Source organism: Triturus cristatus, chromosome 4_1, assembly GCF_964204655.1.
Source record: "Triturus cristatus chromosome 4_1, aTriCri1.1, whole genome shotgun sequence".
NCBI classification, from domain to species: Eukaryota; Metazoa; Chordata; class Amphibia; order Caudata; family Salamandridae; genus Triturus; species Triturus cristatus.
This window is the reverse complement of record NC_140585.1, coordinates 235236410-235254702: the sequence shown is the minus strand read 5'-3', so window position 1 is coordinate 235254702 and position 18293 is coordinate 235236410. Positions and strand designations below refer to the sequence as shown.

The 18293-nt window shown below is 46.1% G+C and overlaps 1 protein-coding gene across 1 annotated transcript in view; it reads left to right on the top strand.

Moving 5' to 3' along the window:
* The window catches only part of SYN3 (synapsin III), a 1380627-nt gene extending 1362608 nt beyond the window's left edge, over positions 1-18019 (top strand). The window contains exon 14 of the mRNA XM_085651961.1: positions 17541-18019. Coding sequence (XP_085508087.1) covers positions 17541-17673 — 133 coding nt within the window. The 3' untranslated portion in view covers positions 17674-18019. The remainder of the gene's footprint in view (positions 1-17540) is intronic.
* The last annotated feature ends 274 nt before the right edge of the window (positions 18020-18293 follow it).

The following is an 18293-nucleotide window of genomic DNA, read 5'->3' as shown; positions in this document are numbered from 1 at the left end:
TGGAGATATGCCAGGTCCACCTTTCTGGAGATGGGCGCTGGTTTCCTCTGCTTCTCAAACTCATCCTTCTGAACCAGTGGCCCTGATCTGGGAGATGGTCCAGCTGTGTGAAGAAATAATGCAAATCTCCTCCTGCCACAAGCCGACTACCACAATGACCAGGGAAGGGGGAAAATCATATCCAATCCACTCAACGTTGAGTGACTATATCGAGAACTTTTGTCTCTACAAAACTAAAAATGCATTCTATTTTTGGTTTGCAAAGCCTAAGCCAATGTCAAATCCACCAATGCATCCAAATGGAAAACAGAAGTTAGTTAATTGTATATTGCAAACCACTCTATTCGCCCATGAAATGTTACCTTTCTATTATCATTATTTGATTTACAGACAAAAGTTATACAAACGTATCATAAGAAACTCTATTACATTTTCTTGCTTCAATTGTAAACCTTGCCACAGCTGCGTAGTATGATGTGCTCTTCCCTGTTGCGTGCATGTATGTAGCGCTACTTGTACAGCTCAAGTCTACCCGGAGAGCAGCTGAACATTCAACATGAGCTCTGCACAAAAACAATAATTGATGGCGTTTTCCTCTTTCTACGTGTGCTACAGAATGCAGCACACACAGAAGGAGGTAAAAATGAGGAGAAATAAAAGTATTTATCCTTGCTGCACCTCCTTATGCCTCCGTGGGGAGGTGTAGGATTCTAACGCATTTCAAGGTTTACGAAACATTATAAATCTGGGAATGCAGTAGAATGCATCAGTGCTGCCTGGGAACACCCATGGCACGCCCCTTTCACGCAAAGTGACATGTGAAAAGGGACCCTATTTACAAGGACAAGAAAAGCTACATAGAGTGGCTTTGTGTGGCCTTGTAAATATGGACCTGCACACTGCACCACCGGTGGGTCAGGAAAAGTGACGCACAGGCATTGCAAGGGGCTTGTGAATAAGCACCTTGGATCCTGACCAAACTGCAAGAGGATAGAAACCATCCTACTGTTGGTGGTGATGTTGTTCCAGATCTCACATGCATGGATCAGAAGTTCTGCCTCCTGATCTTCTCCTTCCTATGTTTTTTCATGTTCATTCCAGCAATGTCTTGTTTCTGGTTTGACGCTGTCTGTCTGTGGTAGTAACCTTCTCAGCCAGGTAGGCAGATGTATTGTTTCCTATGGCCTTGTGGGCTATGCAGCTGGTCTAGACGATGATGCAGGCCTGGAGCATGAGCCAATGAAATCCTCCTAAAGTTTGGGTGATGCGGGCAAACTCTTCAGTGAGGCCTAATGTAGAATGCTTATTAGGGATGCCATAGTGGTGTCGAGGAGGCCACTAAACAGGATATTTCCTCCATCCAGGCAAGGGGACCAAGAGCTGCACCCACATCCGGATGTCAGTTTTGAATAGCCAGGCATTTTTAAGATGTAGAGCTAATACCATGCTATCTTTATTTTATGGGTGAGGTCTGTGTCAAGGCTGAATTTAAGTGACGTTGCTTTGACAACTGGGAAATGAAGCCATCCAGGGTCATCTTAGATAGTCAAGCTTGAATCAGTGTGTTTATTTGAAGACTGAGTTGGACTGTAGGAGAAATTCTTCCTTTGTCAGCTTTGAGTAGGTAATTGCCATCCAGTTCTGGATTAAACACAGGCAAACTCTGACTCACTGTATGCTGCAAGTTAAGAAGCCTTATATGCAGAGATGTGTGTTGTTTTATTGTCTGATCATGATGGTTTTGTCAGTGAATATGGATCAAAGGTGATTGAAGAAGGTGAGGGGATGGATCATTTGGATACTCCACAAGAGACAGAGGGGCAGATTTATGTTGCACTTGCGCCACTTTTGCGCCGCCGTTGCGTCACTTTTGTGACGCAGCAGCGGCGCAAATCCTGCGCCATGGTGCGGGGTATTTACAACGTGACGCATCTGGGAGATGCGTCACGTTGTAAAGCCCTGCGCCACATGTAGGCGTTCCAGGGCAGGTGGGGGTGTTCCGGCGCAGGAACGCCTCCTAAAAGTGGCTGAGTGAAATCTACAAGATTTCACTCAGTCACTTTTAGGCACATGCTGCGTCAAAACCCTGCGCCTGCTTGAAGCAGGCGTAAGGATTGACGCAGCATTGTAAAGATAGGGCCCCCCAGAGCATTGCTGGAGCTGCGTCGCGCTTGCGACGCAACTCCAGCAATGCGCCACTTTTACGGCACAGATGCGTCACGCATCTGTGCCGTTTTTGCCCCATGGTGCGCCGCATTATAAATGCGGCGCATCCATGGTGGCGTAGCTGTGGCGCATAATAACTGGCGCATCCCTGCTGATATGCAGGGATGCGCCAGTTATTATAAATCTGCCCCAGAGAGTGTCATTCATCTTGAAGTTTCCATCATGGGCGAGCTGATGGTTATTGGTGAGTTAAGAGATGAACCATTATAGCATGTGCCAGAGACACGCGTGTATTTTCATGGGGTGGATCAATGTTTAGTGGTCAACTGTATCAAAGGCTGCAGACACGTCAGGCAGGACCCTAGGACAAGAGCCGTTGTACTTTTGAGGGGTGCATTGTTGATAAATTGAAGGGTAGCATTCTCCATGCTCCAGTGTGTTCTGAAGCTTTGCTAGGTAGTAATGTAGAAGATATTGCTTGTTGATTCTGTTTATTACAGATGTTTTTCCAGTGAAAGGAAGGTGAGCGGTGATGCACAGTTAGCGACATCATCCCATGTCCAGGATAATTTTATTCAGCTGGAGGAGGATCTGTCCTGTTTTCAGACTGTCTGGAAAATGCCTAGTTTGAGGGAGACATTGCCAATGTTGCAGATTGGAAAGGGGGCATCCCCATGCAGGGATTTCTTGATGGATGGTAATGGAATGTCGTCTTCATAGGCTGTGGCCGTGAAGGAGATGAGAATGGTCACAAATTAAGCATGAAAGAGGAGGTTGTGCATGTGGGAGTGAAAAAGGAGCACAGCTGTTAGTTTGTTGTTTTGCTCTGAGTTCTGATTTGTTTATTTTGTGTCTGTGAAGAAGTGAGTAATGGTGTTGCAATTGTCGCCTGACTGTGGTAGGCATGTCAGGGAGTGGGATGATTCAGTGCTCGTATAAAACAAGGGGGTATCGTTAATTAAAGAGATATCAACAACCTGCTCCTGTAAAACTTCAACCACGTTCTTATGGCATGCTTTATCGGGTGAACAGTCTGAGGACACTCTGGGCCTCATTTATGAGAAGTGATGCATCGCTGCGTGAAAGCAGCGATGCGTCACTTCTCAGTGCGCCCTCCTTGCGACATGATGGATGCGTCATATTTACTGTATGACGCATCATGTCGCAAGGAGTTACAGATACGTCAGTATTTCTGATGTATCTGTAGTCTCAAAAGTGACGCACTGCTGGAGTGTGTCACAAAAGTGACGCAACTCCAGCAATGTGTCCTTTCACATGAGGCAAGCCCCATGTGAAAGGGCCTGCGTCAGTCTTGCGCCTGCTGTGAGGCAGCGTAAGATATTGACGCATTTGCACCCGAGAAGTGGCGCAGTGAAATCTCGTAGATTTCCCTGTGTCACTTCTACGAGGCTTACTTACGTGGGAATGCCACCCCGCATACATTATACCTGATGCAGGTATAATGTAGCGCCGGGGGTTTGCAAAGTGACGCATCTGCTTAGATGCATCACTTTGTAAATAGGGCGCAACATGAGGCATGTTTTACGTCGCCGATGCGTCACGAAAAGTGACGCAACGGAAGCGCAAAACTGTCGCAAGGCCTCATAAATAAAGCCCTCTGTATCTACAAACACTTGGGGGCAGATTTATGTTTCCTGGCGCATCCCTGCAAATCAGCAGGGATGCGCCAGGAAAGATGCGTCACGCAAGTTTACCCTTGCGCCACCACAGATGCGCCGCATTTACAATGCAGCGCATCATGGCGCAAGGATAAACAGATGCGTGACGCATCTGATGGCATTAGGGCGGCGCATTGCTGGAGTCGTGTCGCAAGCATGACGCAACTCCAGCAATGCTCAGGGGCTGCCCATACCGAACATGCTGCGTCATGCCTTACGCCTGCTTCAAGCAGGCGCAGGGTTTTGACGCAGCATCGTCGGAAAAGTGACTCAGTGAAATCTTGTAGATTTCACTGCGTCACTTTTCCAAGGCTTTTTTCGACGGAACGCCCACCCTGCTTACATTAAACCTGACGCAGGTTTAATGTAGCGCAGGGCTTTACAACGTGACGCATCTCCCTAGATGCGTCACGTTGTAGATAAGGCGCAACATGGCGCATGGTTTACGCCGCCGCTGCGTCACAGAAGTGACGCAACGGCGTCAATGTCTCGCAAGGGGCTTGTAAATCTGCCCCTTGATATTTCAAAGGGGAGTACCTTTGCCCCTAGTGTGGTGACCCAGTATGTCCATGCATTCAAGGAAGAACACATTTTTAACAAGTCCAATCCCTTCAGAGCCCAAATATGTGTCTGGAACAGAGATACTGATGAAGTTCTCATCATTTCGCATGAGGACAAAGACGCAGCATTTAATTGTTTTCAATGGTGTACCATACATAACCCTTTTTGAGTTTTACGCACACACTTAGTAACTCAAGTTTCACCAATACAGGCTTCTTGAGCACGGACGTCTTCACAAAGCAAACAGACAGAAACAACCTGTTGAGTTTTTTTTAAGTTTCTCCCAGGATCCCTGAGAGAGAATCTACCTTTTGGACAATTTCTCAGACTTCAGAGAAACTACTAAAGTGAGGACTTTGAAATTGCAGACTAATCATTACCCACAAACACTAATAAAAGGGCACAAAAAGTGCATGAAACAATAATCTCTAAGCCTTATTAGATAACCATGTCAAACCTAGAGTGGACATTCTTGACTGTGTAACTACATACAGTGCTCTGTCCAACTCAGTCAAAAAAATGATCAAGAAACACTGGTGGATCTTACATTTCGGACACCTGTTTCTGGAAAAACAATGTTTTCCTACAAAAAGGGGATGAGTTTGTAATGGTAATGTCATCTAAGTACAGACTAGTCCCAAAAATCCCCCAGAGTAACCAGCCACACATCCTATGGAATTTAGTCCCAGTGACAGGTCGCTGATTGCGGCATAATTGTAGCGTTTGCTACCTTGCAAAACGAAATCAAACCATTGATTTCAGAAGGGAACCCATTGGACACATATGAAACACACGAGATGCAACTTCTGTAGTATGATATTCATGATTATCTGTCCATGTGGGCCCATATACATTGGTATGACCGTTCAAAGGTTACATGTGAATCTGCAAATGAAGAAGCACGGTTAGATGAAATAAGCAACCCACCAAAATGTCTAATCACTTCCTCAAGGCAGACCACACAGAAATTGGCATCCAATGGGTTATCATCAAACAACTGTTGGCCAACACACTTGACCACTCAAAATGTATTTGAAAAAGAATAGAGAAGGATATATAGGTTTGGGACCCACAGCCAGATTACTGATTGGCTTGCGCAGGTCCTGCCCATTGTCATCCACAATCCACAGGCTTCACTGGTTGCCGGTGGCCAGGAGCATTGAATTTAAGGCCCTGTGTATTACTTTTAAGGCCCTGAAGTGCAACACTCCGGGTATTCTGGCCAACCTGATCATCTCCTATGCTCCTACACGCCAGTTCCGGTCACTTGGACAACACCTGGTGAGGGTCCCTAGGTTCCAGAAAGTACGGGCAGGAGGTCGTTCCTTCCGTAATAGGGCAGCCCTCCTCTGGAACTCACTGCCCATTCACATACGTAGACACGCTAACTATCTGATGTTTAGGACGGCCATAAAAACATACCTATTTCCCTGTGTAGCTCCTGTCTTCTTCCGTGTTAGTCACTCTGCTGACAGCACCGGGACGCCCCTTTGTTCAGGCATGAATGATAAAATCCCCTGGACATTAGTAAATAAATACTGAGATCAATGAGACGCACACACCTTCTTTATCCAATTAAAAGGCTTAACTTTATGATATGAGATGTATAGATATAGGAGAGATCATCTAAACTCTACTACACAAATTACAGCATACTCAATCAGATCTGAAGTTCAGAGCTGTGACTTCAGGTGCAAAAACAAAAGAATTATTTGAATTTCATCTGGGAAATGATTTTGGCCGCAAAATGTAACAAAATGTTAATGCATGTCTGTTCTTAGAGATCGGGTTGCTGTTATTGGAACCCTCGATGGAGTAACCAAGAAGCCAAGCTTAGGACACAATTAGGAGTGTGCCGCACACACCTGATATGTAGCATGACACCCTGCATATGAAATGACATCATCCCGTAAGCTCGCAATAGCTCCAACACAGGACTACTGTATTTAGAAGGACGCATCCCTCAAGCGTTGTTGTACTTTCAGGGGTCCAGGTAAAAAAAGGAATTTCTTCAGGCAGCGACTCCTTGATGAAATAAGTCCTTCGTCTCCTTTTAATACTTGCATACTTAAAAACTTCCAATCAGTACATGCTACCGGGGCAACAAACATATTGATTCTCCATAGTGTGTGAATAAGAACTGTTTATAGTGTGAACATAGGAGTTTGTCTTATCCCGAATCCCCTATGGGACTGTTTACAAGAATCTAAGGGTCAGATGTATGACCCTTTTTTGCGCTTGCAAACTGGAGATCGGCCCGTTTGTGACTGCAAAAAAGGGTCATGGCATGTACAAACGCTATTTTGCGAGTCACTGACTCGCAAAATAGCGTTTGTGACTCTCGCTATTAGGAAGGGGCGTCCCTTCCTAATAGCGAGACTCAATGCCATTTACTATTGTTTTGCGGCAGCATAACACTCGCAGTTTACCACCTACTTCAAGTAGGTGGTAAACCACTCGCAATCAGGAAATTGCGAAAATGAAACTGAAAAGTTTAATTTTTCTTTTTTAAATGCTTCCCATTTCCTTTTAAGGAAAACGGGCTGCATTTAAAAAACAAACTGCTTTATTTAACAAACATTGGCATAGACAATATGTCTCGCCTTTGGGACCTGTTGGACTTGGCCCTTTTTGCAGGGTCATCCCTGAACTTTTTGCCTTCCTCCTGTATTTTTTCTGACCTGTTGTTGGTGGTTTTATGACTCTGGGCACTTTTTCACTGCTGATCAGTGCTAAAGTGCATATGGTGTCTTTTCTAAATTGTGTTATGGATTAGTGACTCCATGATTGGCTTATATGATTTACTTGTCAGACCCTAGTTCAGTGCACCATGTGTGCCCAGGGCCTGGAAATCAAATGCTACTGGTGGACTTGCAGCACTGGTTGTGCCTCTCATAGAAGCAGCTTGTAAAATAGGCCTCAGGCATGCCATTGCAGAGCCTGTGTGCAGTCTGGGACTGCCATGTCGACTTGGCAAGTGCACACACTTGCCAATCAGTCAACCTTGCCTTTTTTTGCACGTTAGTCACCCCTAAGGTAGGCCCAGGGCACCCCTATGGGCAGGGTGCATTGTATGTAAAAGGTAGGACATGCCCTGGTGTGTGTGGCATGTCCTGAGAGTGAATTACAGCCAATTTCATTTTTCACTATTGCAAGGCCACCTGTTCCCATAGGCCAGAATGGGCAGTTTGATTATAACATCTTATAATCCTAACTGACCCAGGGAACTAGCTAGAAATTAGAGTTTAGTATGCCTGAACTCAGAATGTTAAAATACATCTTTTAGTAAGAGTGATTTTTACATTCTTTGTTTGAAAATACCACTTTTAGAAAGTAGGTATTATCTTGCGTAATCATCCAGTATGCCTCTGCTAGGTTTGTGTATTCCATGTCTGGTTTGTGAGTGACAGGGGGCTGGAGACTGCCTCGGCTCCAGCAGTCTGCTGGGTCAGGGCTGCGCTGAATAGGACCTACATTGAATAGGGTAGGGGGCGGAGATTTCCTTTCACTGGCCTGAGCCCTCATAGAATAGAGAGTAGGGGGAGGAGATTTCCTTTCAGCTACCTGGGCCAGGTCTGCTCTCAAACAATGCTGTCTCCACTTCCTGCCAGGAAACTGCACCCAGGAGGACAGAACTGGTTTTGACTAGGTACAGACACTCTCTGCCTTCAGAGAACAAATGATTTTGCAGTATAAATATTGGGGCCAAGATCCCAGAACTTTAGATCACTTCTGGGAATCAAGACAAACCTTTGCCAAGGAGAAGAACCAAGGAAGCTGAAGGAGGAGACTGCACCTGTGCTGTTTTGCTATTTTGGGGTTGGCCTGCAGTGGTTACTTTATTTGTCAAGTAAAGGGGAAAAGGACTTTTGCGAACTTTTTATAATCTTGAAGAAGAATCCCAAGGGCTTGAAGTGTGCTTGCCTCCTGCCTGAAGTCTCAGTGATAGAAGACTTGACCACCAGCTCCCCTGAATTCCCTTGCTGGGGATTCTATCTGCAGAGAGGTGCCTACTGTTGTTTGGGCCCTATGAGAAGACTGCTTGTCGCTGGGAGCTAGAAGTGCGACGCAATGAGGAGAAGTGTGTCGCCTCCGCAGCAGTTGCCGTCGCATCACCGAAGAAACGTGCCGCCGTCGCATCACCGATGAAGCATGTCGCATCACCGGAGAAGCGTGTCGCTGCTGCAGAGGTCGCCGTCGCATCACCGGAGCGTGTCGCAGGGCCTGTTGCGGCTCAGAGGTTACAGAGTTCGCCGCTCCGCCGTTGTGCGTTCACTCATCGCATCCTTCATTGTCGCATCGCATCAAAGACGCCATTGTGTCGCATCGTACTGGATCATCGCATTGCGGCACCATCTTGGCGCATCGCACCAGATCACAGTAAGAAACCGACGCATCAACTCCCCACACAGTAAGGAAGCGAGCCTCAACTCCCCTGAGCAGCAGTAAGGAACCGACGCATCCACTCCCCTGAGTGTAAGGAACGGCGCATCAACTTCCCTGCAACCCTTTTGTTTGTATTGCGTGACGCATCCAAGATACTTTGAGAGTAAAGTGTTGCATTTACCATCTACATTGAACTAAGCTATTTCTACCATTTTAAAGTCTATTTTGAATACAGTATTGTAAAGATTACTTATGTTTTTTTAACTGGTGTGGTGTCCATTTGTAGTGTTTTCACTGTATTACTGTATGTGTTCACAAATACTTTACAGACTGCCTCTAAGATAAGCCTGTCTGCTTGTGCTAACCAGGGGGTGAGGAGGGGTTATTCAGGAGTGTAGCCCCTTACCCTGACTAGAAGCAAGGGTCCCTATTTGGACAAAGGTGCAAACCATTGCCTACTAGAGACCCCCATTTCTAACAGGACCTTATAAGTGTTTAGCCATGCACCGGTTGATGTTGTTGCACCAAGGATATTGTGCTGCATAACTAAATACTTATAAGGTCCCAAAAGCGAGACCTATTGGCTATGCCAATGCTTGTTTGTTTTTCTTTCAGCATGTGCTTTCCAGCTCTTTCCCTCGTACGCTGCTCCCCCCTCAAGTATCTGCACCATACCCCCTTCCACTCCTTCCCTGCCCGCCACATTGTGTTGCATCCCACCCCTCCCAGCTGTCCTGTAAAAGCACAGCGCAGATTTTTCGGGTTGTTATAGTTTCACCTCCTGCATTCCACATACTGCATGACAACACAAGCTTTGGCACACTAAGGGCCTTCTGCTGCATGCATTCAGGTGGCGTCCGAGGGATAAAGTGCACTTAGTATGATACTTTTCCTGGAGGCTCATAAATCTTTTCCCTGGGCTGCTACAGAGGACCAAATGGCTGACTCCTGAGGAAGGTAAATTAGGCCTTGGCAAGCATTTCCCTTTACGATGCCACACTTCCTTATTCTTTTTCAATTCTGTTCTGTTTTCTGAGCGAGAAGTACTGGGAAAATAATTCACAACACTTTTAAAGATAGAAAACATTGAATTCAATGTACAAGTCTGAGGTACCAAGAAATATGTGTTTACTTTTCCTCCAGCATTTTGAAGCAAATATTTTGCCATTCACACAGCAAATATATTTATAATGCTGTTCTCTTAGAAAGTCGGGCAGATTTTGGCACTGTGCGGGCAAGCCTCTGTTTCCTCGTACAGTGGGTAAAAAGGACTAAGCACAGCCTCGTGCCACGGCATCGAACCATCATGACCCAGCATTCCTGCAGGGCACCTCCCTCAGTGCCACCAGGCTGCTTGCAAACATACATACTGCCATGATTACTAATGATGTCAGGTGCCCACACCGAGTAATGCTCTGACCTGCCAGCCAGCTGCCTTCTCCTCTACTATCACGTGTCCGCTCAGGACTGGCACGGACTGATGCCAACTTATATGGGCGGCAGCTTTATTTGGTTACACCTAGCCGCAGGATCCTGTCTAACATTCTAGCTCATTCCAAACAAGTGCCATGGCAGGATTCTGATGGGTCTGTTTGGGTCAGCAGCAATGCTCGGAGGTGGGCACTGCCATGCAGAGGGCTCTGATCTCATCATCAGCATAGCTTTTCAACTCTGGATGGAAGGCTGCTAGCCTTGCTTGCATTCCAGATTGACATCTGATCTGCGGGTCCAAGGGGCAGAGCTTAGCTCACTGAGCCATCTTGAGGCGGCCTCCACTACAGTTAATGAATCCCACAGCATGGACGGGGGTACTAGAGATCTACAGCGTACTGTACTACATTGTAATATTTATAGAGCACTCCATATCATGTTGCTGGGCGCCGAAGCCCATGAGAAGACGGGCAGCAAACTATACGATGGGGGTGGCACTTGTTGGCATAATGTTGTATTTGTAAGTGGAATGAGGCAGAGATCCAACTGCATGCCCCGAGTTACAGGTGTAAGTAGTCTGGTTTAGGGGTAAAGATTAGGGGTGGTGGGGGTATGGGGACTACCAAAATATTATTGGCAGATACAGAGCTCCAACCCAGCCATAAAAGCACCGGGAGCTCTCTGTGTGTAAACCAGAAAAGCAGAAATGTTGTTATGTCAGTAAAATTATCAGGCAAGAATTGAAGCTGGTGGCGTGATCCGTAGCCATGCAACTTTTTAAAGGCAGGGTAAATTGAGTACTGCTGTATAAATACACCTCACAAGCGAGGAACAGTGGAACCTCAATCAAGGTTGCAACCTATGTTCCCTGTAGGCTGTGCGCGCAATCTACCTTGCACCAGCGCCCAGTGTCTCTACATAAATGCGCACAATCGCCTGCCACAAGAGACAGAGATTTAATCAGCCACTCGTTCAAAAGAGAAGAGGCATTTCAAAAGAATATTATTTTCTTCTTTGAGTTCCGCCTGAAGCATTTTAAAGTTCTGACAGAATTTATTTTATGCAGAGTTAAGCTGAGAGCAGTTAAAGAATAACAAGCGCATCCGTGAAAGCGCACTCTTGTTGAGGTGGGATGTGTCTCTTGCCTGGGGTGGAGGGGACGCACCTTCTAATGAAAGCGGCAAGGAAACCTGACCCAAAACAGATGGCCCATGCACGCCGCTGCTGGCTCCCGAGAGTAAAACGCTCTGGGAGTAAACATTTCCCGAAAAGCTGGGATATCCACACGCTTTGGCCAATTGCGTTGTAAAGCCAGACGCAAAGGCCAATAGCGTGTGAGCACCACACGCACAAGCTTGTAGAAAAGCTGAAGTGATTCCAAGAGGCCGATGCACGCTGCGCTAGGCTCGACCTAAAAAGCAGTCCCAGACATGGCGGTCTGCTGACCCCAGCAGTCCACCATCAATGGGAGTGCTAGCCATTCCCAATGGGGTCACAAATTGTGCTTGCCTCATGAATAACAATGAGTCATGCAATTTGCATCCCCATTTGGAATCGCTAACAGCGTCTGAGACACTGCTGTACATTCACTTTTGCGAGTCGCAAATTGTGAGTCGCAATTCAACGCATTTTGCGACTCGCAAAAATAAATGGTTGTACATCTGGCCTTAAGAGAATAAGACCTGCATGTAAATGAAATTGGAATGCAATGAAGGGAATATTTCCTTTTGTTTGGATGCTTGTTTCGTTCGTGCTGTACATGCATGTAAGGTAGCGGTGCTTATATGTGTGTGTCACCTGCATGAAGCTTAATTGTTTTATGAGATTTTATAAAAGAAAAATAGGCTTTTGATACCCCTCCTTCTCCACCTGAGTGGTCTTCAAGGAGTGTACTCCTTGATAAGTACAATTGCATGATTATCATGCCAGTCATACGCAAAATGATCTGAATTTATGAGTAGTAAAGTGAAGTTCTCAGACCTTGGGAAATTCAGCAACCAAGATAGGCAAACAGGAGTCTGAAACATGTATACTCCTATTGTAATCCCATATCAAGGACTCCCAGACTATTGGTGGAGCCCGCCCTGCTCACCAACCTCAGGGTAAAACTGGTCTACTATGATGAAGATTGCCACATTATTGTGGGAAGGATTTACCAGTGCTGAAGACTTTGCACTAAGTATGCATGGAAACGGTTGTTGGTAACCCTTTCTTTCCATACCCCCTTGCACTATACAATGTAGGTAGGGTGCCCCGTCTAATTGAAAAAAACTCTCTCTCCCCCTGAGTGCTGCAGTAATGCAATGCTTGGCAATGCTCGAAGAATGTTTTGCTTCTGTTGGTCATTTGTTGATGGTGGTTTTGTAGAAGGTGTCTTTGGCTATACTCCTGATTATAATTTGTCCAGCAGAGAGGGATTTAAGTTGGACGAGCTCACCAAGAGAAAGGTCTATCATCATTTTTATTTTTATATGTTGTGCTTGTTCTCTGAGAGTTCTAGTGTGTACTATGATACTGACTTTTTTCCAAAGGTTTCTGCATTCATTTTGTTTTTAATTTGAAAAATAACTTGGTTTTCATGTGACTAAGGTTGAGAAATAGCAGGCGGGCAAATAGGCAGTGAAAGCATGCCCAGTATCAACATGCTACATGCACATTTCCTTTCTAAGGCAGTTATTCACAAGCATCCCTGTTCAACCTCTCTGCTTTGGATTTTACTCAATTGGAAATTGCAGGTGCCCGGGGCTACTAATACATTAACATCTTGTGAATGATCAAGGTTTCACTCAGTGCGGCAAGTTGTCTTGCGTCATTGCTTTACGCCGAATGTTAGTAGATCTGGCAATTAGGTTCTGTAGCCCCAAATGACTACAAAGGTTTTCTTTAGCGAAGGTTGCAAAGACAATATTCGTCCTCTTGTGCATTGAAGCCATTGGCAAGACTCATTGGGCATATTTACAAGGGGATATCGCCACCAGAACATCACTTTTAGGGACGTTCTGGTGGCGATATCCCCTTCTCCTTATTTACAAGGCGACGTTAAGCCACTTGACAAGGCTTAACGCGGCCTTGTAAATAGGACACCTATTCATGCTGCACTTAGCGTGAAAGGGGTGTGCAATGGGTGTTGCACAGGGCGTCCCGCTGCAATACCTATTGCTTTTTGACGCTGCCCCATATTTACAAGGATGGGACAGCACCAAAAACTAAGACCAGATAAAACCTGTGTTAGTAACGGGATTTATAGTTGGCTAGGGCTTGCGCCTAAGCCAGGCAGAAACCACCACTCTAGTCAGGGCAAGGGAGTTACACGCTGAAGATAACCCCTGCTTACCTCCTTGGTAGCTTGGCACGAGCAGTCAGGCTTATCTCAGAGGCAATGTGTAAAGTGTTTGCGCAACACACAGCAGCAATACACTAGGCACACCACAAAAGAAACTCCACTTAAGGTTATATAAAAATAGCCTTTCTATTATTATCCAAAACACATTAGAATCATAATCACACATATACACTGTACCAACTGGCACCAGGTCATAATTTAAGGGGATTATATACATGACAAGGCAAATCCGGCCACTGTCAGAACCATCACAAGCACAAGTAATAACACAACCAGTAACTTCTGGTAAAAATAATAAACTCAGCATTATCACTAGCATAAACACATTATGCAATCTGATTAGGCCTAAACATCATAGCATGACATTTGTATTAGGCATCACAATAGGCATAAACACATAGGCATAATCACATTATGTATAAATCAACAGTGAACCACCGTACACTGACCAGGTGCATACATCACCTTAGGGCCTTGTACCCTACCAGTACACCCATAAAGTGCACACAGCACCTTAGCGTAATCACTGAACTGACCCCAGGCCAACTGGCCTTTCGCTGGGGCTCAAGTGTCCAGAAAGTCAGGGCTCGAAATGAGGCCTCCCAAATGGCCCCCTGGCTGCCAATGCAGCGAAACCACAGTGTGCAAATGCACAGGGGCATGAGGTGCAACTCACCCCTTCCTCAACAACAGAAATGGCCCCATGTTGCAGCTGCCTGCGTTCTCGCGGGGCAGCTGAGGAAAGATGGGCACTGGCACCAACTGTGCCAGGCGAGCCCCTCTCTGGGACACCAATCACCGAAATTGCCCCAAAACGTTGCCGCTGCTCGCACTCTCGCGGTGCAGCTGGGATCAGCAAAAGAGGAGCTGGCACCACTGTGCCGTGAGAGTCCTACTTCGGGACTCTGACACTCCGGATTGCCTCATGCTGCAGCTGTCCGCAACGGCAGTACAGCTGAGGACAACAAATAAGCACTGGCACTATTCGTGCTGCTGGAGCACCAACAATGCTCGATGTGAGCCCTGCTCACTGGACTCCCCTACCTGCAGGGGGGAGGCACCGACAATGTGCCTCGACAGTCCCCCTCCCGCAGGCTCACCCTAGGAAATATTAACACTTTGCAAAATGTTGTGTTGGGATTTCACTTTCCGACACAAATCCTGATTTGCCTTGGAGTCTCTTTCCAGTACAAAACCTATGCTTGACGCAATGCTGGGGAAGAGAAAAGCAGCGCATATCCATGTTTTTGTCTCACCCATTGACGCAACAAAACACCGCTTTGTGCCAAAAATGTATAAATCTGCTCCTTAAAACCTAAAGAAAATGTAATCCATGCATTTGATCTCCAAACTGCTTCTTTTGTACTGCTATAACACTTTTATTTTTGTTATTGCAAAACGTTGGCAGGCTAGCTGATTGGACAAATAGTATTCCCCCTACTCTATGCGCTCTATATGTGAAATACATTAGTAATATGAAATATCTTTATTCTCCCATTGTCCATCATAAATCTAACAGCATTATTTCAGTTTAAGGAGTCCACATGGGAAGGTGTCAAAAGACAAAATAAAGGTGCCTTAAAATTAGGGTAGAGTTCAAAACAGCTTTTAAAAGGACATTTCAAACTCAGCCTCTCGGGTAGACTTACACATTTTTATTTCCACGCAATGCAGTGCAGCAACCAAGGGGCATATTTACAGTAGAAGTGACGGAGTGCGGCCCTAGCCTTCTCAAACTCAAGTCTTCACCATATTTACACTATGCTGCAGTCCCGTGTTTCCCCCTGCGCTGGCGCCAAAGCAGGCACCCTTACACCATAGTGCAAGAGAGTCTGCGTTGCAGGGGAAGATTGTTCATGTGGAGGAAGGCGCACCTTCCTGCACATAAACAACCAATGGTGTTTTGCTTTTTCCATGTGGGCTGCACAATGCAGCACACATGGAAACAGCAAAAACGAGGAGGAATTAAACATTTCTCCTCATTGCGCCAGGGTAAGACCAGGTTTCTCCTGGTCTTAATTTGGCGCTGCTCCATATTTACGCCACCCTTGTAAATATGGGGCAGCATCCAAATCAATGGGTGTTGCGGTGGAACGCTCCCCGCATCACCCATTGCCCTCCCCTTTCACTCTAAGTATAAAGTGAAAGGGTGCCTTATTTACAAGGCAACGTCAAGCCACATTTAGTGGCTTAACGCTGCCTTGTAAATAAGGCAAAGCCCCTATCGCCACCACAACATCGTGAAAAGCGACGTTGTGGTGGTGATAGGGGCTTGTAAATATGACCCCAAATTTCCTGTACAGCATAACGGAAGGGGGAAAATACATTATAGTTTCATATGTGCTTTGGGGCCTATTTACGAGCTGGTGTGCATCGCTCCTACACCACTCAACGTGGTGCAAGAGTGTCGCAAACATTAAGTTAGATTTATGAAGTCATGCAAGGCCACATTGCGTGGCCCTGAGTGGCTCTATATATCTGGAGTAAGGCAACAGAGGGCAAATTGCTGCGTTGCCTTACTCTGCCCTAGGAAAGCGTTCCATTGGCATTGCGCGGGTGTTCCCACGCAGCTCTCATAGTTTTTGATGCATTCCCAGATTTACCAGAACGAGTAAACTTGGGAATTCATCAAAAAGATACGCCTTCCTAGGAAAGGTGTAACAAGGAGAAATATCTTTATTTCTCCTTGTTGCTTCATCTGTCTGTGCATGATACATTCTGCAGCATGCATGGATAGAGGAATATGCCTCTCAGGATTGTTTTTATGCAGAAAGGTGACCCTTCCTGGACAAAACCAATCTTGCTTGCAATGCAGGCCCCCTTAGCGCAAGGGTGCAAGCGTTTGCGCTAAGCTGCTAAAAGGGCACCGGCGCAGAGGAAAAGGCAAGCATGCACTGTATTGCCGTAAATGTGGTGCATTCCTGCCCTTTCTCTGTCGCGCAGAGCAGCAAGGTGACCTGCTGCGCTGCATGACTTTTTCATAAATAGGCCCCTTAGATTAGCCTGTCTGCTACTACTATCATCCCCTATGCTGAGACTCTAATAAGGCTGCCTTGCACAACGCACAACCTTGCAACATGGTGCAGAGGCCAGTGTGCACTGTCTAGCATTAGATTTGTACTGGAAGCATACCCTCCCTTACAGAGTCCTATGCCTAGACTAACTTAGAGGGATCCTCCATACTGGATGTCTGCTGTGCACTTCAGCAGAGATGCGATGCATGGATTCTTGATCACGCCTGCATCAAGGACGCAAAGCCCGCCTGCCTATATTAGTAGATTGGTCATGGAGTCAAAACCTATTTACTGATCCACCAAGTGACACCCCAGTAACTCCCCTTGACACAAAGCCGCTCGAATCACCTTTAGTGCTGAGAAAAGGGCATCTTTCCAGCACAAAAAAACCCTTTGCACTGGAATGTAAATACTAGTGCATCTCTTTGCGACAGTGCAAAGCCTTAGTAAATATAGGTATTCATGCTACAGCCACTGAAGCAGCTGGTACTATATAAATCCCACAAACAAAGGGTAACAGAGAAGAGGATGAGGGAGAGAAATATAAGTGTGGAAGGAGCTCATCAACCCAATCAATTTTGGTGGGCCAACGAGCATACCCTTGGGGTAGAGAGTCATTTATATGAATGGAAAGTGGGTACTGCAAATGTAAGAGGTTGAAGGAAACAGTATGGGTCTCAAGTTAGCTTGAAGTGGAGAAGGGGGACAGCTTTGCAGGTGTCTCGCTCGATCAATCAATCAATCAGCAGAAGAGCCAGGTCTTGAGTCTTTTTCAGAAGTCTGCCAGCCAGGGGACTGCCAGGAGATGGGGAGTAAGGTCATTCCAGGTCTTGGCAGCAATGTAGGAGAAGGAGCGGCCACCGCTGCGGCTGTGATAGATGCAGGGGGTGTGTGAGGTCGAGTGAAGAGGAGCGCAGGTGTCAAGAGGGTTGGTGGTAATCTATTCTTTTCTTTTTTCAGCAAATCTCAGTCGCTGACTAATAATTTCAACATATCTGAACCCTCACAACGGGGCAGTGGCCACGAGGAGGATGCCAAGGCAGAGACCATCCGTAACCTGAGGAAGTCCTTCGCCAGCCTTTTCTCGGATTGAACGCGTGTCCAACCCGATCAGTGTTTGGAATGGAACCAGCTGTCTTTCTTACTCCTGGTCCACCCCTTTCTCCCACCCCTTCCGTTATCTCCTCCACCTATGTCCCATGTGGGAAAATATGAGTTTCTGGATGTGTCGCAAAGGCAGTAAAATGTGGCACGGGGAGCATTGTCACTATGTAAAGATGGAGAAAAATATTGAGAAATAAAGAACTCAAGAAATGTGATTGTCTGAGTGTGATCACATTACCCTCTAAGTGCCAAATTTCAACCAATCCAGTGTCTATGCAGACCTCTGAACCTGTATCTTTCATTAGTTGCTTGGTCATTAAAGGAAGCATTTCTACAACATCCAATGTGTGAACTCTTGGAAAATTCAGGTGCTGCCAAACCCGTCGTCAACCTAATCTAATCCATGCAGACAGTATCACCCTTGTATCATGTGTCATGACAGATCATCACACGCGTGCACCATCCATATAAGGCCTTCCACACTAATGAGGACTCCAAGCCAATCCAATAAGTGGCTGTGTCCATTTCATCCTAGACTTATTTTTGCCCAAAGAAGATCATTCGATTCTTTCTGGTTTCTTCAAGATTGCGATCCAGACACATATCTTC